The sequence below is a fragment of the Pteropus medius genome, unplaced genomic scaffold (assembly GCF_902729225.1).
Source record: "Pteropus medius unplaced genomic scaffold, Ma_sr-lr_union100, whole genome shotgun sequence".
Classification (NCBI taxonomy): domain Eukaryota; kingdom Metazoa; phylum Chordata; class Mammalia; order Chiroptera; family Pteropodidae; genus Pteropus; species Pteropus medius.
The window spans coordinates 5233332-5254467 of NW_024349798.1; the positions used below are offsets into that span (position 1 = coordinate 5233332).

At 45.3% G+C, this 21136-nt stretch overlaps 3 protein-coding genes across 20 annotated transcripts in view; 2 read left to right on the forward strand and 1 right to left on the reverse strand.

The window, feature by feature from the left end:
* Positions 1-19333, forward strand: ZNF263 (zinc finger protein 263). Of its 9 annotated transcripts, none has more exons than XM_039885125.1 (7): positions 1-127; positions 486-1321; positions 2202-2382; positions 2835-2908; positions 3188-3314; positions 4683-4799; positions 5307-7374. In XM_039885125.1, exons 2-7 carry the CDS (start codon positions 935-937, stop codon positions 6470-6472), a joined length of 2052 nt encoding a protein of 683 aa, XP_039741059.1. In that variant the 5' UTR covers positions 1-127; positions 486-934; the 3' UTR covers positions 6473-7374. The 9 variants fall into 9 exon arrangements, with proteins under 9 accessions (XP_039741059.1, XP_039741065.1, XP_039741066.1 ...); XM_039885131.1 differs by lacking the exon at positions 5307-7374 and adding an exon at positions 19200-19333 and having other exon boundaries at positions 30-140; XM_039885132.1 differs by lacking the exon at positions 5307-7374 and adding an exon at positions 12400-12523 and having other exon boundaries at positions 30-140.
* On the reverse strand, positions 12125-17871 carry TIGD7 (tigger transposable element derived 7). Of its 6 annotated transcripts, none has more exons than XM_039885144.1 (2): positions 17733-17871; positions 12125-15244 (listed from the first exon to the last, which is right to left on the reverse strand). In XM_039885144.1, exon 2 carries the CDS (start codon positions 13906-13908, stop codon positions 12259-12261), a length of 1650 nt encoding a protein of 549 aa, XP_039741078.1. In that variant the 5' UTR covers positions 13909-15244; positions 17733-17871; the 3' UTR covers positions 12125-12258. The 6 variants fall into 6 exon arrangements, with proteins under 6 accessions (XP_039741078.1, XP_039741077.1, XP_039741076.1 ...); XM_039885143.1 differs by lacking the exon at positions 17733-17871 and adding an exon at positions 17418-17629; XM_039885142.1 differs by lacking the exon at positions 17733-17871 and adding an exon at positions 17333-17629.
* The window catches only part of ZNF75A (zinc finger protein 75A), a 9819-nt gene continuing 7943 nt past the window's right edge, over positions 19261-21136 (forward strand). For all 5 annotated transcript variants that reach the window (XM_039885133.1, XM_039885134.1, XM_039885135.1 and 2 more), the window contains exons 1-2: positions 19261-19714; positions 20792-20987. In XM_039885133.1, coding sequence (XP_039741067.1) covers positions 19304-19714; positions 20792-20987 — 607 coding nt within the window. In that variant the 5' untranslated portion in view covers positions 19261-19303. The remainder of the gene's footprint in view (positions 19715-20791; positions 20988-21136) is intronic.

Genomic DNA, 21136 nt, shown 5'->3' on the forward strand with positions numbered 1-21136 from the left:
TGCTGACCCGGGCGGAGCAGCTCCCTTTCCGGTCTTTCCGAGGCGCGGAGCTGGAGGTAGAGCAGTCTCCGGCTCATGGTCCTCCGAGACCGGCGGACGCAGTCAGGGCCCTCTCTTGCAATCCCAAGTAACCGGAGCGGGTAGAGACCTTTAAATCTGTCATGTTCGGGAAAGTGATTCTCAAACGTGTCTGTGGGTGAAGAATTTCTCGGGGAGGGGAGGATATTAACAATTCAGATTTCTTGGCCCACCCTGACACTGGCGCACTGAATTTCGCATGGCTTGAGGGTTTGTATTTTAGTAAGCTTCCGGGGAATTCTGACTCAGGTAGCCCGCCGGTCACACCCGTTTGGATATTATTTTCCACAAATCGATTTAGCACCCCCGTCCCCCACCCAATCCCAGGGACCTTTGGCGATTCGGGGCTCGCCGGATGGTCCCGCCTCTCGTTTCAAATCGGCCCTTCGCTCATCCCGTCCCTGCAGGCATTTCTCTTCCGGTTGTCGGCGGCGAATCTGTGGCGAGACCTGACCCAATGGGCGTTATAGTTCGCAGAACGTGACCCTCAAGTTGATTCCGAGCTGGCGCCGTTGGCTGTGGGTTCCTAACTCGCGCGCCGAAATTTCTGACGTGGGAGCTGAGAGCTCAGTCCTAAGTCTGCGACGAAACGAAAAGCGTGGCGCTCAGGTCCTGCCATAGGTCCTGGGGAGGGCTGGACAAGGTGCCGGCGTGATGGCGCCCGGGACCGACTGAGACCTAGGCGCCGGAAGCGGCTGCAGCCGGGCTGAAGCTGAGCTTTTCGCCCGGGACTTGAAGCTCCAGGTTCCCTGGCTCTTGCTGAGGCCGACCATCCCTGTACGGGGCCGGGAACGGGCGCGCCTTCCCGGGCGGGTGCAGCTGTTTTCGGGGGGTAAGGTACTCTGGGAGCCTGACAATGGCGTCGGGCCCGGGCTCCCAAGACCGGGAAGGGCTCCTGGTAGTGAAATTGGAAGAGGACTGCGCCTGGAGCCAGGAGCTGCTCCCGCCAGACCCAGGGCCTATCCCGGAGGCTTCCCACCTGCGCTTCAGAGGGTTTCGCTTCCAAGAGGCCGCTGGCCCCCGGGAAGCCTTCAGTCGGCTCCAGGAGCTTTGCCATGGGTGGCTGCGGCCTGAGTTGCGTACCAAGGAGCAGATCTTGGAGCTGCTGGTGCTGGAGCAGTTTCTAACCATCCTGCCCCAGGAAATCCAAAGCAGGGTGCAGGAGCTACGTCCGCAGAGCGGTGAGGAAGCAGTGACCCTTGTGGAAGATATGCAGAGAGAGCTTGGAAGACTGAGGCAAAAGGTGAGAAAAGAGCTGTTCTATCCGCGGTTTGGCCCCGGAACTGGAATAGCGTGCCGACCCAGTTCCACATACGAGTTTACTTGGTTTCCCTGGGTAAAGCCTTAAGTGGCCATGAAGGCTTTTTGTAGTTTAATTAGGAATATTCATCCCTCCAGATTTTACCCAATGAACAGAGTGAGTAGTGAAGAGTGCCTTGTTTTATATGGAGGCCGTGTCTCTGCATTAGTGTGAGTCCCTGAGTTAGCGCATAAGATTTAAATCGTCACTCTGTTCCATATAGTGTTATGACTTTGGGCAAGCTACTTAATGTTTTGGGCCTCAAATATGCCATTAGTAAAATGAAAATGATAAAATAGATTTCTAAGATTGCTTTGAGGGTTAGGGGGAGAGCAGCATGTTGTTTTGGTCACATTACTGGCTTATAGTTAGTGTTTAATATCTGTTAGCTGTTGTTATATTACCGCCAGCAATCTGGTCTCCTATGCAGAGCTGGATGGGGGATAATGGTGGACTTAGAAAACCAGTTTAGCACTGAGGCTCTGAGGGCATTTGCCCCCAGGACCACCCATGTTTAACTTATTCAGTAGTGAGAAATGGAAGCATCTAGAAAAGGTGAGGGAAAGCAAGAGGGAGTGAGGTGTGTCAGAAGAGCTGTATGGGTAAGGTGTGCTCTGGACGGGACTCTTCTCCCACCCACCCCCACCCCCTCACATGCATATGGGATCAGAAAAGCCTTTAGTGGAAACCATCCTTTTCTTTTGCTGGGTCCAAAGGTATCACCAGTGGTTCTCTGTTGAAGGCTTGCCTTCAGAATTCTGTACTAATTTACCTTTTTTGTGGGGCCCTGTTGTGATGATGAGTGATGTGGGTTGGTTCCCAGGTCACAAACCATGGGCGGGGAACAGAAGTGCTTTTGGAGGAGCCTTTGCCTCTGGAAACAGCACGAGAGTCACCGAGCTTCAAGCTGGAGCCAATGGAGATTGAGCGAAGCCCTGTCCCCAGGCTACAGGAGCTGCTAGGCCCCAGTCCTAAAAGGGACCCCCAGGCTGTAAAGGAGAGGGGTGAGGAACAGCTATCTGGGCAAGTGGGAGGGAGGAGGGGCTTCGGGGTTGCCCCTGACAACAGCAGGATGGCATACCACTGCCAAAGAGGGAATTTCTGGCCTCTGGGTTCTCAGAGTGGAATGAAAGACCTAGAAGTGGTGGTTGGGTTTGTCTAGGGTGGGAGGAGGGAGGGAGATTTTTCAGTAAGCCCTTCATGTGCTGAACAGACATTTAGAGCTAGATGAATGATTGAGGGATTGAATGCTGCAGACTACTGGTATTCTTTACCCTCACCCCAGCATTTAGGATGTCATTTTGGATATGGCTTTATTATGCCTTTTTTGCCTTCTTTTGTTCAGTGTTCACTCTCAGAGCAGAGATTGGGTGTTGGGGAATGGATACTGTGTTGTAATCATTGGGTTGCTAAGTATTAGGAATGCCATTCTCATCATAATTTCTATCACATTCAGCATTATCTGCTCCCTGGCTTTCTCTCTTTCCTTCTGAAGGAAACATGGAAGACAAGGAGATGACTGGGCCCCAGGTGATGTGAAAGTTCCCAATATCTCCCCCCCACACACCCCATTTTTCTCTAGTGGTGGTGGGGTCCTTGTGCCACTTAGAAAGGATCCTTTCTCTCTCACCAGCACGTCTCCCCTACCTTCTTTATTTGCCACCTCCTCACCTCACTCTTAGTCCTGGCACCCTTCTTTCCCTATGAAATGTGTCCTTGGCACCCCTGGGTTTTGCCCCTTTAACTCATGACTCTGGTTGAATTGTTCTTGGTGCCTCAGGGGCTAAAGGAGATCTTGTGCTGTTTCAGTTGCCTGAGAGCTTAGAGGACGTGGCTATGTACATCTCCCAGGAGGAGTGGGGGCATCAGGATCCTAGTAAGAGGGCCCTCTCCAGGGACACGGTGCAGGAGAGTTATGAGAATGTGGACTCATTGGGTAAGGACTTTTTTTCCAGGGATGAAGACTGAGCCATTTCTGACCAGGGTCTTGTCCCTTAGCCACTTGCCTCCTGGACGGAAGTTCTCAGTTTTTCCAAAAGACCTCTTTTTGTCTAAAATCTCCAGGAGTAGCATCAGTTAAACATTTTCACAGTGGCACACTTGGCACTTGGAGCTAGATGAATGGTTGAGCCCCAGCTACTAGAGCTGAAGGCAAGGAATCTGAGTCATAATGGACTTCCCAGAGCAGAACAAATGAAGTCCAGTGACTGCCCTCCCCCACCCGCTACATTACACACTTTCAGTGTTCTAGGATGCAGTAGAGCTCTGTTATTGATGCCTTGCAATTTTGAAGTGCTTATTCTTGACCTCACTTATGTTTTCTATGCTTCATTAGTATTTCTAGGCCTTTCCCAAAGACACAAATTTCAGGAGCAGTGGCATTAACAGTCTAGCTTAGCAGCCATCCCAGCCCCTAAAAATTTAGGAAGCGGGGAAGGCCTTGTGGAAATTTGGAAATGAATGTATATATCCAAAACTGGAACTAAATAAATTAAGAATAAATTAAGATGCATCTGTTTGTTGAACTGTTATGCAGAGATTTAAAATGAGGCCTATGAAATATAAAAACAGTTTTTTTAGGTGAAAAGTGTACAATAACATAGCATTTAGGTGGAGAGTGTAGAAGTATTGTTTAATTCCTTCAACTTTATGTATGAAAATTCTCATAATAAAAAGTTGGGGGAAGTTTTAAAACAACATAAGATACGAATATATTACAATTATGGCTACATTGAGGCACACACAGTAGAAGAGTCATACTGTACTTTGTTTTCATACACCAGATTTTCATAAACATAGCTGTTAGCTCACTTGCACTAATTTTTGCAAAGGGGTCACTGCTAGGTTTGGTTTCTTTCATTGGGACTTTCTTCAGGTTCCCCATCACTGTGCTGTGGCTTGGTGCCCTAAGTTGAGCACAGCTCTTTTAGTGTACATTAAGTAGGAAGAGAAGTTCAGATCACAAGTCTTAGAGCTAAACTGTTGTAAAGTCCATGTCTGCTGGAGTTGGAGTGAGATCTGATCATGTTTGTTGAATTGTTTTAATTACAAAAGCATATAGTCTCATTGTAAAAAAAAAAAAAAGCATAAAAGAGTAAAAAGAAAAAAGCTATTATCTCCCCTAATTTCTTTCTCTAGAGGTAACCACTGGGAACAGGTTAGTGTATATTACATTTAATTGCTGTCAGACTTATTGCACCCTCCATATTTACCTACTGAGGGCAGGGAACAAGACTAACTTTGTTTCCCCTGCTTAGTGGAGGAAAGTGATGATGTAGAAATCTGTTTCTTTCATTATGAATAGAGCCTCAGGTTCCCAGTCAGGAGCCCCTGAGCACCCAGGTGGAACAAGGAGGAAAACCATGGGATCCTAGTGTCCAGAGTTGCAAGGAGTGCCTGAGCCCCAGAAACCAAGCTCCAGGTAAGTAAGGAAGATGAGCCACCTGTCTAGCTGGCCTCCCCCTGTTGAGAGGGAAGTATTCAAGGATTTGGGTGTGGGGCTAGCCCATCACCACTGCCAGGGAGGTACATTGCTTCCTGTATGCCCACTTCCATCCTAGTGAGGCAAGTGAGGCACCCAGGGTACAAAATGAAAGGAAGCATTCACTCCTGGGCTCATTGCCTACCCTAGTCCCAGCCCTGCTCCATCCCACCCATTTCTGAAAGGCAGAAGCCAGAGACTCAGTTGAAGAAGGAGATGGGGGCCACTGCAAGGGAATTCAAGACTGGTCTGAGTCTGATTCCTAAGCAATGGTCCTACCTCTTATCCAGATGCCTCTCTAGACCACTTTCTCTGTATGGGGAAGACAGGAAACCGAGATAAAACCAGACTTTCTGGACTTCTGACCTACATGTAGTAACAAATGTAGGATTTCCTTTTCTCTGGGGTAGAAATAATGTAGAGGTTTGTTTTCTCTCACTCTGCCAGGGAAAGAGAAATTTGAGCACCAAGAAGAAAGTGCTTTGTCCGTTTCCCCTGAGAGCATCCATCCACAGGCACTGCTGCCTGGCCAGGCCGTAGGGAAGGTGCCCTGGAGTCCTGAGCAGGGATGGCCTGGGGACAGGGCAGAAAGGCATTGGGAGCCTCCCCCAGAGGATCGGATGGAGCAGTCTGTAGTAGGGGCCACAAGTTGCAGAGAAATGGGGCCACCAAAGCAACTGCAGCTGAAGAGGCTCCATTTATGTCCCTTGTGTGGCAAAAATTTCTCTAACAACTCAAATCTAATTAGGCATCAGAGAATACATGCAGCAGAAAGACTGTGTATGGGTGTGGAGTGCAGTGAAATCTTTGGTGGCAACCCACACTTCTTGTCACTACACAAAGCACACTTGGGAGAGGAGGCCCATAAATGCCTTGTGTGTGGAAAAAGCTTCAGTCAGAATACCCACCTGATTCGCCATCAGCGCACCCACACAGGTGAGAAGCCCTATCAATGTAAAGTATGTGGAAAAAGCTTCTCTTGCAACTCCAACCTCCACAGACACCAGAGAACACACACTGGTGAAAAGCCCTACAAGTGCCCTGAGTGTGGGGAGATCTTTGCTCATAGTTCCAACCTCCTTAGGCACAAGAGGATTCACACAGGAGAGAAACCCTATAAGTGTGCTGAGTGTGGGAAAAGTTTCTCTCGCAGTTCTCACCTTGTCATACATGAAAGAACTCATGAAAAAGAAAGGCTTTACTCCTTCTCCGAGTGTGGGGAAGCAATGAGTGACAGCACCCCCTTTCTTACAAATGGAACCCACAAGGCAGAGAAGAAACTCTTTGAATGTTTGACTTGTGGGAAAAGCTTCCGGCAGGGCATGCACCTCACCAGACATCAGAGAACGCACACTGGAGAAAAACCATATAAGTGTACTCTTTGTGGGGAAAACTTTTCTCATAGATCCAACTTAATCAGGCACCAGAGAATTCACACAGGAGAGAAACCCTATACCTGTCATGAGTGTGGAGATCGTTTCTCTCACAGCTCCAATCGGATTCGTCATCTGAGAACCCATACAGGAGAGAGACCCTATAAATGTTCCGAATGTGGAGAAAGCTTTTCTCGGAGTTCACGCCTTATGAGTCATCAGAGAACTCACACTGGATAGAAAGAATGGGATTTCATTTTGCCCCAGATAAGGTGCTATTCAGAGGGTCCTGTTGTTGAGAGCTAGTATTCCTTGCCAGCTCACCAAATCATGTGTGTTTTTTTTTTTTTTTTTAAAGTAATTACTATAAAGAGTAATGGGTGGGAGTGTGTGGGGGTCATTGGGTCATTGCAAAGGAGGTGCAGAGGCAGCAAAGGATTAGCATAAAAAAAATTCTTTTTGAACTAGTGAGGATGGCAAGTTTTTGAGTTAACCTGCTTAGGGCAGAATTCTCTATGAAGTCTCCTCTGTCTCAGGGTGCACCTACCTCCTTGGTATGTTTAACAAAATTGTAATTTGGATGCCTTACTGTGTGCAGTATCTTTCCCAGCAACTTTGGGAATCCATTTGATTTTCCGTTACTGCTTCCTTACTTAGGACATTCAGGAGCATTTGAACTCCTGAGGCCCTTGAGGCCAAAGAAGAGACTGAGTCTCCTGGGAAACCAGAATTAGGGCAAGGAAAGACTAGTGGTGGGTTGTAGCTCTCCTGAAGGCCCTGATAGGGAAGCCTCCACAGTGCCCCTCAGTGGCCTGACAGGAGGGCCCATTGGTAGGCCATGCATGTAAATGTTGCCTCAGACACAAAGGACCCAGAGACCTAAGGGAAATAGTAAGATGGAATTTTTATGTCAGCCTAGGAAATCGCAGAGGGAACCAGAGTCTGAATTAGTCTATCTTTTGCAGAGATCAAGACTTCCCCAACCTCTGTCAGAGAAGGATAAATAGCTCCGGAGTCCTCAGGGAGTTCCATGTTAGATGGGTTCCCTGGGAGACTTTGAAAATGTGGATCTTAAGGAAATTAGGAATCATGCCTTTCCCTGTTGGAAATATGTTTGGATAGTAATAAATATCTTAAAGAAACATGAAAGTGTGTGACTCTTTATTGAGGGCCTTTGTCCTGCCGTCCAGTGTTGATCTTTCTCCTATCTGCTTAGGTTAGAGGACTTGCTTTCTCTTTGTGGTCTTACTGGGTTGGTTTGGAAGGGTCCAACAATGGTAGCAGCATATAGGTTGAGGTAGGTAGGTGGTAGCACTGGCTAGCTCCAGGCTGGGACTACTATGTGGTAACAAAGGATCAAGCCCAGTGGCTGCTTGGGGTGATATTATAATGGTCTCCGAGGTTTTTTTTCCTTCTGTGGTATACAGCAGTAAAAGCGCCTTTGATTCTTTGTTTACAATGTTTATTTCTTGTGAAGTAGCTGAAAGAAGATCTGGCTATTCAAAGACAGGATATTTTGGTCTTGCAATGAGTCCCAGGAAAAGATGGTCCTGAGAGAACTGAGTTATTGCCCATTATTGGGGGGAAGATATGTGGGGAGGGCAAAATTATTAGGGGAAAGCATTATATTTTAGAATGAGGAATCAAGAATAGGAATTCTAGGAGTATGTGTCTGTGGGAGAGGTAGAATACCAGGAAGTATTCTAGAAGTAGGACATTCTGATGCCAGGAGAACATCAGGAAAATATCTAGCTGTTCTTTGGGAGGAGAAGATGAAACATTCCATTGGCAACCAGCTATCAAATATAGCAATTTTAAGTGAAGGAAACAACCCTATATGCTTCACCCCTTATCAGTCTTGTCTCAGCCCTGCCTCAGTTTGAGTTTCTCCTTGGTTTTCTGAGCCAATTTTTAAAAATCTTTTTAACCTTCTCATTTCCTTTCTCTTATCCACAAGAGGGCAGTGGTAGTGCGGGGGGAAAGGGGATGGGATTTTAGAAAGATTAATGTAGCAGCCACAGTGGTAGGGGCAGGACAGAGGTGATGTGGCTGTTGGTGCCATAAAATGGGTGGGTGGTATCAAGTTAACATTTTAATGCACATAGGCAACCTATGTGCATTGCTAATCTCACTAGAATGGAAAGCCCCCCTCCACTCTCCTTCCTCCCTCCCCCAGTAATATCACCCATGTAGATTTTATGATGTGGGCCAGCTAGCTGTTGGTGTTCCTACTTGGAGCATTGCAGCTTGAGGCTTAGAGCAACAAGGACCCCCAGGTATTTGCTCTTAGCACGAAAAAGACTTTCAAATAGGAGCCTCCACCTAGTCCCCAGTCTAGCTCCCTTTCTAGCAAATTTCAGATACTTAAACATTTAGAACAAGAGCCTGGCACAGAGAAAGTGCTCATCTATTTGTGCCATCTCTGGGCAGATAATACTAGCAAGATTTTCTTCCAAGCACCTGGTACTGAGATCAATATAAGACCACACTAGCAGGAACTTATGTCTGCTATTGACAGGCAGGATTGATGCCATCTTCCCTTGTAGTCATACATACAGGTCAGAGGCCCTCACTGCAGGCTCCCGTGAGGCCACTGCAAGGGATGGCCAAGTGTATACTTTTTTACATTCATATTTCTACATTACACACATACTTTTTCACATTATACTTTTCACCTTCTAGTCCCTTTGTAAAAAGAAACCATAACAGATTCCAGTTGGCTTTTATGTCAGAGGGAGAATGATAAAGACCCCTGCCCCCTCGGTCCAAATGGGCACAAAGAGATCTGGGAGATGTGGCCTGACCCTGAGCAATAGCCACACATCCTTGTAGCAAATGTAACACAGGAGACCAGAAGAAAGGCTGAGTGGAGAAACAGTAGTACATTTAAGCAATGTGAAAAAGCCTGTTAGAGGTAGACTGAAAAAGCAGAGACAGAAATAAGGACAAGGCCTGTAGCACCAGAGACTGGAAAAAGTGCTAAAACAAGCACTACATTGTTTATTTTCCCCCCAGAAAAACCCATCAGAAATCACTTTTTACTGCAATAATGAATTTATGGGTCTCAACATCATAATCGGAAATTTACTGTTGAATTATTACATTGTCAGCTGATAGAAGTTTGGAAGTCAAAATCACCACTGCTTTAATTTAAGCTGGTTGGCCAGCCAGAAACACATTGTAACTTGTAAATGTTTCACAAGCATATGAAAGAACGAAGTCATGTAAAAGGTCTTATTAATGTGTGTTACAGGAAGCCAACTAACAAATTTATTAGCAGTAGGAGACTTCCTGTCATGAGCTCAAGAATAGTAAGATGAATGAAAGTAAAAGTGCATTTATTAGAAGCATTTCTTTTATCCTTCAATCTAGTTTGCAAGAACTTCTAATTTAAACTTGATTTTCATTCTTGAAAGGGAGACTGATAATTTTTATGTAATTTTTACTAAGAAGGTCTAAGTCTTGCCTGACTGATGCGCAGTTAGGCAGTGGGAATGATCTAAGTAAATTCAACAATAACAAAATCGTTGATGAAAAATGACCACAAAAAATTCTGAAATCTTCCAGTTAATGCCCTCAATTCATCACTGAGACACCTTGAATGTCCCAGAAGCTTCAGTCACGTGAAACCAGGATCCAAACTTGACCCAGGAAGATGTTAAGATTTCCCTAGACAGAAAGGGTGGGGTTTATTTCTGAAATCTTGAGGTATGTTTTAGACATAATGAGGAACTGCGTTTGCGGTCTCCATCCCCAATTCCCCTCAAGGAAGGAAAACGCTCTAGAACCTGGGTGTGGTTTCCACTCCGAAAGTGAAGCTACTCTTGAGCGGATTCCCCGCTCCCCTGGGAGGGGCTCCAGCTTAACGTTTAGGAATCCTGCCCCAGCCATTGGGGTTTCTCGGAAGAACTGTAGTCCTCAGGAATGATTTCCAGAACCAAAGATTTAAGCCCTTTCTCAAGCTGCAGCAAAGCGAACAAGTCTGTGGCTCTCGCAGCTTAGCCTTCCGCGGGCATCGTGGACAGGGCGCCGCTTCCCTAGATCCGCCCGCATACCCCATTGGATTGATCTCACTGGAGACAACTCTCGAGAGGATCCCCAAAAGAACAAGGGGCTGATAGAGCCTCCTGACAACGCTTTCCACGCCCTCCGCCCAGGGCCTCGGGGCTGCCTCTGCACCCGCCCTCCGCTCTCAGCAGCACTTCCCCTAACGCCTACCCGCCACCAGCCACCAGCGCTGTTCCCAGAGAATGCGATCCTGCGTAGACACCCCGCCCCTCTGGCCACCACTCCATGGCTACATGGGCGGCTCCCTTCCTTCGAGGCCCGCGCTCCATCCGAGACCCCGCCCACCCCAGGCGCTCTGGCCCGCCGGCTGGAGCTCTATGGCCATGCCTGGCTGCATGCTCCCCGCAGACTCCAACTACCAAGGCTGAGCCTGGCCACTTAGCCGTAGGGCTTCCTTCTCAGTCCGCCAGAGCAGATACTGGCGGCGTGACAGCGCTCTCCGAATCCTCCCGTCCCTCAGGTGCGCGTGCGTCAGCCCGGGGCCAACAGCAGGGCTGGACGTCTGGGCAGGCTCTCTCCATCCAGCAAGAGGTGAGCGTAGAGCTGTGTGGGGATGGTTACCGGGAAGGGGGCGTCTCAGGGCCCCTAAGTCGGAGAGTCATCTCATTTTTGTTTCAGTTCGCAGTGGCTACAGGGTGGGGAAAGGATGGGAAGAGAACAGGAAAGGAAGGCAGGGACACCAAAGAGGTGCAGTCGTCCAGGCATGATGTGATGGCAGTCTGGGCCAGGACGCGAACAATGTGGACACTGTAGATGAGACATTCAGGAGGCAGAGGGGACAGGACTTTACGTGGGCCCAGTCCTAGGTCTGAAGTCCTAGCATGATCCCGAAGGGCATTGAAAATTTGGCCCCGACCTGTCTTTCCTGCCAGCTGCTCCTATAGCAAATATCCAGGGACCTAGCAGCTTCCCAGGGAGATGCACTCTCACACCGAAGAAACTGTACTCACATTTCCCTTTGTCCAGACTGCCCATTCCGTCCTCCCACCCCACTAAATTTTAAAGCCCAACTCAAAAGTCACACATGACCCTTTCAGATACTTTTGCTATCCAAGCACTCTCAAAGCCCTGTCTATGCTCAGCTTTTACATATCCAGCAGTGATTTGTTCCTATTCGTAATCTTTATAATTCAGGCCTAAATGCCCAATGCAATGCTCTTGTGCCTGGCATGGAAGAGCGATATGAAGTTTCCAGAATAAAGTGGTACTTTTGAAAAGGTTATGACTGCCGGTCATTTATTCTGGGAGTTTACTGCCAGAATAAGATATTTGATAGAGACTCAAAAGGAACTCTAGAGCTGTCCAGTATGCTCATCTTAACATCTCCTTCAAGATCTTCCACAAATCCATTCTACCCCATTTGGTATTCTTCTTAATACCAAAGCCTAAAATATGTTGACAGTAAGATATAAAATTGTATTTACAGTGTAATCTGCCTACTTTAAAAATACTTTAGCGTTAAGAGACACTATTGTTGGTCAATAGAATTTGAGTGCTTTTTATCTCTATATATACACACATATATATCATCAGCATGTTATTTCCACAATAAGAGGAAAACAAACACTAAATAGATGGTAACAGATTTAAGAAAGCAAAGCATGTCATACTATTAAACTGAAAACCAAATCCTTACCTTCTTAAAGGTAACTAGAACTAGTCAGAATATAGTTTTGTTATGTGCTGTGAATACATTAAGATAGAATTTAATGCTTTTCCCACATCCAGTTCATCTTAGATAATCTGGGACAGTAGTTCCTCATTATTCAGATCCTGGTCTAAAACAGAAAAATATGATACACTTATGCATTTAAAGAAACAAACTTATTGTTTACAAATCATATTTTTATTAATATATAAATGGGCATTGATATGCAAAATGAGGTCAGTTGATAAAAACAATGACAGTTCACAATAGGTCTACATCATATAACTGCAGAAATCTTTAAGCATAAAATCTAATTACTAGAACCAGAAGTTGAAGGCATACTGAAGGAATCCTTAATATTATGAAGCCTAGGTTTCAAAAAGCTACCAATTCTAGAATGAACTCTGCTCTGGAACTGTTTCTTGATTATTTCTTGTTGCATCTCTTTCAGTGTGAAATGGAACCTTTGATACTCAGGTGTGACATCAACAAAGTCAAGAAGGTAGTCCAAACTCTTTCTTACAGCAGATAACTTAAATTCAGCAGTCTGCTTCTCCATCCCTTCTCCTTTCTGAACAAGTTTCTTTGTAATCCCACTTTTTGATTTTGGGGGACTACCCTGTTCATCATCTCCATTTAACCACACACTATCACCATCCAGCTTGGTTTCCAACTCCCCACATTTCTCAAGAATTTGTCCATAATCCCCATCTTCTAATCCTTGAAGATCATATTCAGATTCCTTTTTGTAAAGAAGATTTTCCCATGCATTTGCTATAGTTATTTGTTTTACTTCATCCCAACTCTTTGCCCAGTTAAAAATTGCACTTTTTATGTTGTAGGTTTTAATCTTGGAAACTCCCCTTTCCCCTTTATCTTGCTCATCATCACTTTCTTCAAAAATTACAAGACTCTCTTCAAGTTGCTTCCACCTATAAAGTCGTTTGCAGCTTAAGATCACGCCTTGATTCATTGGCTGAATTAAGGTTGAAGTGTTATGGGGAAAGAACATGCATTTTATTCGACCATCTTCACTTATTAGCGATTCAGCAGAAGGGTGAACTGGGGAACTGTCCAGAAGTAACAAGGCCCTGACGTCCTCTTCATGGAATCTTAGAACATTAAGCTGAAAATGCCTGACCTCAGGAACAAAATTTTGAAAGAACCATTCTGAAAACAATTCTCTGGTGAACCAAACATCTTTACTAGGTTTATATATAACAGGTAATGTACTTGTGTCTTCTTTTACACTTTTGGGCAGCTTTGATTTTCCAATAATGATAGACTTTAACTTATGAGTTCCATCTGCATTTGCACATAAAAGAGCAGACAAGCACTCTTTGTTTATTTTCCTCCCTGGCAGGCAGATATCTTTTCTGCTTGCCTGAGTGTTTTCTGGCATTGACTTCCAAAAGAGGTCAGTCTCACCTCCACTGTATAGCTGAGCTAGACACAGTTTCTCCTCTTTGATAAGCATGGACAGTTTTTGTCGAAATGGCTCAACATTTTCTGAAACTGAACTTAGGACTTGTTCGGCACATACTTTTCGGTTCCCAATTGCATGCCTATTTCGAAATCGAAAAAGCCAACCAGTACTAGCTTTGAAGTCTGTTCGCCCAAAACACTGTGCAAACCTCTCTGCAGCAGACTGAAGTTCCACACCTCTAACAGGCACACCAGCTGAGCGTTTCTGTTGGTACCACATGTAGACTGCATCATCCACATCGCCATATTTGGCTCCTGTTGTCCTCTTTCTTTTCTCAGCCCCAACTAATGGCATGTCCTGCTTCAGTACAAAGTCCAAAATCAATTTCTTATTCTTTTTAATGTCATAAAATGTTGATTTACTGATTCCAAATTCATCCATTACACTTTTAAGAGATCGTCCAGCTTCAATCCTACTGAGAACCTTCATTTTCTCCTCCAAATTCAATGTTGTATATTTCCCTCTCTTATTCATACTGAATTTGGGTTCAAACAACCAACAGAAAAAGGAAAAGCCTTACTGAATTGGAAAAAAATTTAAAGACAAAACCAAAAAAAACCAAACTAGCTCAGAGCCCCAAGGGCACAGGCATTTGTACTGAAGGATAATGGGCTAAAAAGGATAAGGGCTCAAGACCAAAGTGCTAGTCTAGAGGTAAAGGTCTTATGAACTCAGAAACTGCCCCTGGCAAAGTCTTCTCTAGCTGTTGCTCCTGCAAGACGTGATGATCAGTTTTTAGAACCCCCCTGCTCTTCCTCTCCCTTGATAGATATAGCGGCACTAGTCGGGAACAAGAATACCTGCATACTCTCTGTAAGTGAACACAGGAAGAGACACAAAGAAAGATGTGCCCACAAGAACAGACCCAGATGAGAAAAATCTCAATAAAAGCAGTGCTTGTGTAAAGATGGGAGTATGAAAGCATCAAAGGCAAGTACAGAGTAATCCTGTGTAGCAGAGCTGCAGTGAGGCTTCTCTTTCCAAAGGACCTGATTTTATTTCACTGCCAGAAAAGAAAATGGTGCTCATATTGCTCTGTATTAATGTTCGCCAGGCAGCAGTCCATACAGCTAGATAAAAACTCCAAGCTACCCTGACACTGGGCTGTCTGGAGAACTGGAATTTGGTAACAGTTGTATAGAATCTTTACATGAAGAAGAAAGTAGTTTCTGTTGTCCATATGAATGAAATCCAACTTTTAATATATTCAATATAGCATTCTCAAGGACTAGCTTTAACTTGTTAACCAAGGTAATCTGTTAAGTATGTAAATAATTTGTTAGTGGCACTCTTCCACTTTCAGATCTTCCTTGTTTGTGTACGTCTGGTGTATTCTCAAGTGTTATTGTTTTTTCACTGAAATTGTTCCATATTTGAAATATTAGCAATTCTTAGAGGTGAGTCCAAAAGTTTTACAAATATTTTATGATAAATAAAAAATTTTAAAAGATCTTTCCTTTTGTTTTCCTAAATTTACATTAGGGTTTTAAATAACACAATTTTATATGTGAGACTTTATTTGGTTTCTCTTCAGTATGGATTATATTTAATTTGAACCAAGACTCAATTTTTCCAGTGCTTGTAGAAATTCAAAAAGTTTCTCTACTGGTGTTTCTGATCAATTGTTCCCATAAATCCTTCTGTTGGCAAACTCTTCTGTATCTCAGCTCCCTCAAATATTCCTTTCAGGTTCTCTGGTGCTGCCCAATTCCATTCCATGTTCTACTCTAGATTAATTTCATGGTTCTCATTCCAGATATACAATTTCATAGGAAGTAACAAAAACTGCCACTTTCTTCCATTCTAAGTGCTATGAAGAAAAAAAACACTATGTCAGAAATGAGGGAAATGATTAGTATTTCAGTTTTTCTCCCCTCCTTTAGGGCAGAGCTTGACTGCTTTCATTTGTTCCTCAACTATATAGAATTCTCACAAGCCTCTTATCTAAAGGAACCCAGAAGAATCCATTCAATTAGTTTTCCTCTAACATTTGTTGCAAGAACTAACAGCTTTATGGAGCACTAAGGGTATCATGAAAAAATATCACAGATAATAGGATGTGGAGCCAGTGACAGGCTAAGATCAAGCAACTTTGTGAAAGAGGCAGCTATAACTAAGGCAATACTAAATAATAACTATTATAAATGGAAAAAGAAGAATAAAAGTATTTGTCAGCCAATAGCAGCACCATCAAGTCCAGCCAGTCACCCAGCAAAAACATTCAGCCCACTACAGCAGTTATGTGATGTCTCAGAATAAATTCCATGTATTTGTTTTCATTGCTTCCCATCTGTGCATTCATCATTTCTCATACGGTGCCCAGGAAGAGGAAGGTGAAATCAAAAGGAAAAACTTAGGGGACTTTTACAGGCTCCACAGCAAGAGTTATGAACTATGACACCAAATTTCAATGAAAATCATCAGTGGCCCTCACTCACTATTCACCATTTTGTGACTCGCTTCCTCTTCTTCCTTTCACAGGGTCTCTTCTCACACTTTCTTCTGCCCATCTTCCCTAACCAACTCCCAACTCATGTTATGAATCAGGCCTGCCAATGACATCCGAGGGCACTGGTGGCAAAATTTCATTTATTCAATTTAATAAGTTCCAATTATATGCTTGGCTTTGGGCCAGATCATGATCTCAATGCTAAGAGCATTAATGTCCACTAGTTCTGAGAGGCTAGAAACTATAATGACTTGGAGAAAGTAAGTTCCAACCTGACTGAGATTCTAAGGAAATGAACATACTTTAAAATACATGCAAGTGACTTAGGCAGATACTTCTTGTTATCTCTTCTTTTATCCTTTTCTCTTACTCAAAAAAGATCAAGAACTATGCATCAAAGGAGTGTAACATCATTCTATCTAAAAACAAAAATAGTATAATGGCTGTTAATGGTCTCTTTTTCATTTCCATCTTAAACTTACCTCTAGATGAACTGCCCTGGAAAGAAGATCTGTCAAAAACCCTCAAATGATGTTCCAGGATGTACTTTATTAAGTGCAATCTCTTCACTTCCGTTCAAAGCACTTAGATCCACATGAACTTATTTTCTAACTTTCCCTAAATGTAGCCCAATTACACTTAGTAAAAATATACTAAAGATGTCACTGTACTCTTCCCAGCTTGTCAAGGCTTTGCTCTTACTTTTTCCTCTGCCCACACCCTGCTGCGGGCAAATCTCTCAAGGTCTTTTATGATTTTCCCCAACCGAAAATCAACTTCCATTTCCTTGGACTTTCTGCAGCTTTCAGATTATGCCCTACCTTTTCCTACCCTGTGTTACTGATAGCCATGAAATTGCCTTGGTCCTTTGCCAGATTTCTCAATTCAAAGGCATTGTCCTGCTGACTAACACTGGCTACACCTAGTAGACTTAATAATCCCTTGACTGGTAGAGGCTGACACTACGAAAACACTGATAACTGGAACATTAACAAACCGAAATAATCAAGATTCCTTTAAATATGATTCAGTAAATATGTACCTCGCCAGACACTGCAGGAGATACGAGATGAAAAGATTCCCATTCTCCAAGAAGCATGCTGCAGTGGAAAAAGGAAAACCGGGAGCCTAAATTCCCAGTCTAGAAGCTACCATTGGTAAATTATATGACTCTGAGCAAGTCACTTCTTAGCTTTCAATTTCTCTGTCATGGAGAACTATAAATGTAACCTATCTCACAGGTTAAAACCTACCTCACAAGAAAAAACAAAATCGTTGTGAGGAAAGCGCGGCCCAGAGAAGGGTACAGATTACTCAAGGCCGTTGATCCTGAGCGAGACATGCAGGCCTCCTCCTCGAGGAGACTGAGACGAACCCCGGGACGATGGCTCGTCCGGCTGGGCTGCAGGAAAGCCAAGATTACCGAGAGCGCGAAGGGGTGACCCTTACCGGCGGGACCCCCTATTACCAGGCCGCCCGCTGCTCAAAGACTACGCAGGAACCACCCGGACGCCTAACGTCTCACGATCCAGACCGCGAGACGGCGACAAACGCCGGCAAAGAGGCGCGCAGGACCCTTCTAGGCTCTGCGGCCTGTAGACTCTTTGGCATTAACTCTTTCGGGACCCACGGCCGAATCAGGCAGTACGCCAGTTTCTCCCGCGAAGCCTGAAGCCGCCGCAGTTGGACCTCAGGACTGCACGGAGCCCCCCCCGGAAGTACTCCACTTCCGCTTCCGGTAGCAGTGCGGCGGCGGGCGGGGGGGGCCTCAGACAAATGCGTAGGAACCCCACCAGTAGGGGGAGGGGTTCGGAGGGTTTTTGGTGGTGCTGGGCCTGCGCCCCTTTACCTCCCGTCCCGACTGGCGCCACGCTGAAAGCTGCGGCCGTTAAACAGCGATTCGAAGTACAGCGACTTGCAGTTGAGCGCGCGCGAGAGCGGCTTCCACAACCAGCTGTCGAGGTAACCAAGAAGCGGCTCCCTTTCGGCGTCGGCTCCGGAGAGCTCCCAGAGAGCCGCTGGCGGCAGCTCGGCGCTGCCGCAAGGTGTTTGGAGGCGAGGCAGCCATTTTTTGTAGCCGGGCGGCCGAAGCCTGCGGCGCGACTGTCTAGAGCAAGGCCGGCCGTGAGGCTACGGAGGCTACCTTTTCCTGGCCTGCGGCTGGAGCCCACTCGGACACTGCCGCTTGCTCAACGCTTAGGGGCGCTTATCTGCCGTCTAGACGCGGAGCAGGTAGTCATGTCCCTCTTCTCGCCTCCCCTGGCGTTTCCTTTGCGGGCTGATGTGACCGCGGGAGAACCGCAGTTCAGCATCAGACAGATCAGCTTTTGCTGATGCAAAATCATAGGACGCGACCCCGTGCATCCTGAGCCGGGATGGGCAGCAAAGAGCCAGCCGTTTGTGAATACCATGGCATCCCGGACAGAATCTCCATGCCGGTTCTCCTGCATCATCACTTCGGGAGAGTGAGACGCAGGAGGCTCTCCTCAGCCTCGCTTAGAGAGGTCTAATAGACCCTTAAAGAAATGTAAAGTCAGCAAAAGGGTCACCTAATCATCACCAACTGCCATTCTCTTCTTTTCTGCGACTTGATATTTGGATAAACATTTTATAAGGAAAGGTCGGGTGTAATTTTTCCTAGGTCAAATAAATTTAAAAATACAAGTATAAATCTTCTGCATAGAGCCCTTTATACATCTTGCAAAGAAGTGCCAAAGAAGAATGTTGGGCGTCTGGTACTTAATTGGGGGATACTTTCTGAAAAAAAAAAAAAAAAAGGCTACTTTTTTCCTAATTATTTCTTCTACTCTGGTCTCACTGTTTCAGCTCTCTTGCCAGTATTCATACAAGAATAGGAGAATCGCAAATGTTCCACAAAGTGAAGGTTTCTATCATAGGAAGATGAAAGGTCATAGAAGTTGCATCCTCTTTTGAAAGCAGAAGTCTAGGATGACATGTTAAAATTTAAGAAACTCAGAGTGTTCTTATCTGCCGTTGACATGGAGAAGATGGGATAGAAATTCATAAATGAAATCTTTGAATAATCCCCAAACCCCTTGCAGCCAGTGGGTGCCAATTTTCTTACCCACCAACCTTTCTTGTTTTATTATTGTTTTCTTGAGGCAAAGTCATCAGTTGGCATTTGTCTCCAATGAATAATATAAAGAAAAGGAGAGAATCAGAGGGCCTGGCAGTTGTTTCTAAAGGGAAAGCAAGGCATGATGTTTGCTGTTCATTTTTCTCTCATAAAAACTAGAAAGTTGTAAAGTTCATGTGACCTTCTTATTGACATGCACTTTTTTTTTTCTGCCCTCAGTGCCTTAGGAAGAAGATCCTTTTATTGATTTTGTTCCAGACAAGACTGAATTGTCAGAGGTGGTACTGGTGGTGTGTCCACCACAGCGAACTGTTCCAAGCAGAATGATGACAGTAGATCTGAAGGTGACTGAGTATCTGAACCCTCAGGTCAGGGCTCTGTGGGAGACCAAAGGACCTGTGACAGAGAGCTCCAGTCAGAGTAAGAAATGTATGGCACAAAAGGACAATCTCATTTCTGAGAGCTCTCGCCAGCACTTCCGGAGCTTCCACTATCATGAAGCTGCTGGACCCCGTGAGGCAGTTGGTCAACTTCAAGAATTATGCCGTCGGTGGCTGAGGCCAGAGATACACTCAAAAGAGCAGATCTTGGAACTGCTGGTGCTAGAGCAATTCCTGACCATTCTGCCGAAGGACACCCAGACCCGGATAAAGAAGCACCATCTACAAAGCATTGAGGAGGCTGTGGCCCTGGTAGACCACTTGCAGAGTGACTCTAGTCAAACAAGGAATGGGGTGAGAAGAAAGATTCCTGATACATTCAATGAAATAGGATGAAGATGGATATATGGAGGGTGGGGGCAGTTAATTGAGAAATAACATGAAATAGGTCAGTGACCTTAAGGGTATCTAAGGCAAGACCTGAAACTACAGACCCGAAGCAATAGTCATTCCACAGGTTTAGGTGATCCTGGCAGAGGCTTCCTTCGTCTTAGAGAAAAAGTTTTGCCCTATTTGGAGCCAGGATGTATGAGGGTAATAAGCCCAGGATGGCTTGGCCCGGGAGAGTTGATGAGGAAGGGGCAGATCCAGAAAAATTGAGGACATGTAGAGATCAAAGGAGAGGATAGTAAAAAGGAGAATCCAAATGAGGATTGCAGAGGAAAAAAAAAAGGGAAAGATTTGGAAGTCACAATAGGTGGCTGAGAGAAGAAAAATGCTGAGAGGTAGTGTCTTTCATACCATAGATAGACAAGAGCCTCCACTGCCCACCTTCAGTGGTTGGTCCTTGCCTCTGCTAGTGAGTGGGAATCCAGGGTATGCCACTTGGCATGTGGCAGCATATCACCTGGCTTCAGGGCAAGGCATATGGTTGGTGTCAAGATCATTTGGAAGGAGATTGAATCAGACTCTCCTCCGCTTTTCTTTTCCATTTCATCCTCATTCTCTGAAAACCTTTCCTGGCCTTTGGGAAAATGTGGTTGTCAAGAGAGTGCTTTTTAGTCAATTTCTTAATTTTTTGAGAAAAATAGAAGAAGAAACCACTGCAGTAGGAATCTAAGTGAGGAGAGAAAGGCTGTCAAGGCAGTGTGTGAGCAAGTGGCCTACGTGACCCTACTCATGGTCTGAGCTGGGGTCTGTGCAGAGGGGTGGGGGCTACTGTATTGGAGGGCTGGTAGTAGCCACACCTTTTTTCCTAGATTTTATGGATAGTTCTTTATGGAAAATTGGTGGCCCAATATCTTTGTCCTTCTGTCATTTCCTTTCCTTCACACTTCCCACAATCTGGGCTCTACAGTTTTCCCTCCATCTACCACCAACCCCCAAAACTAAAGTAAGTTCTGTGGTAACAAGGATGGAAATTATTTCTAGGTTGCAACCCATGAGCTGAGAAAGGAAGCAGTGCTCTTGGGAGAAACAGCAGAGGCCCGAGGCTTCAAACTGAAGCCAGCAGAGCCCCAGCCAGTGGGCATGTCCCAGGATGAAGAATTTTGGAATACATACCAGGGCGTACAAGAACAGCTGAGCAGAAAAACTCATAAAGAGACTGAGCCTGTGTTTGAGAGGGGTAAGGAGCTTCATGGTAATTTCTTTCTGCTGGGAGCTGTGACCATAGTTTGTTCTGCTAGAACATTGTGTGCTTTTTCTGGAGGCCCAGTGCTGTGGATCTACAAATCCAGTGATGCTAGCAATTATGACGCACCCGCCTCCCTGAAA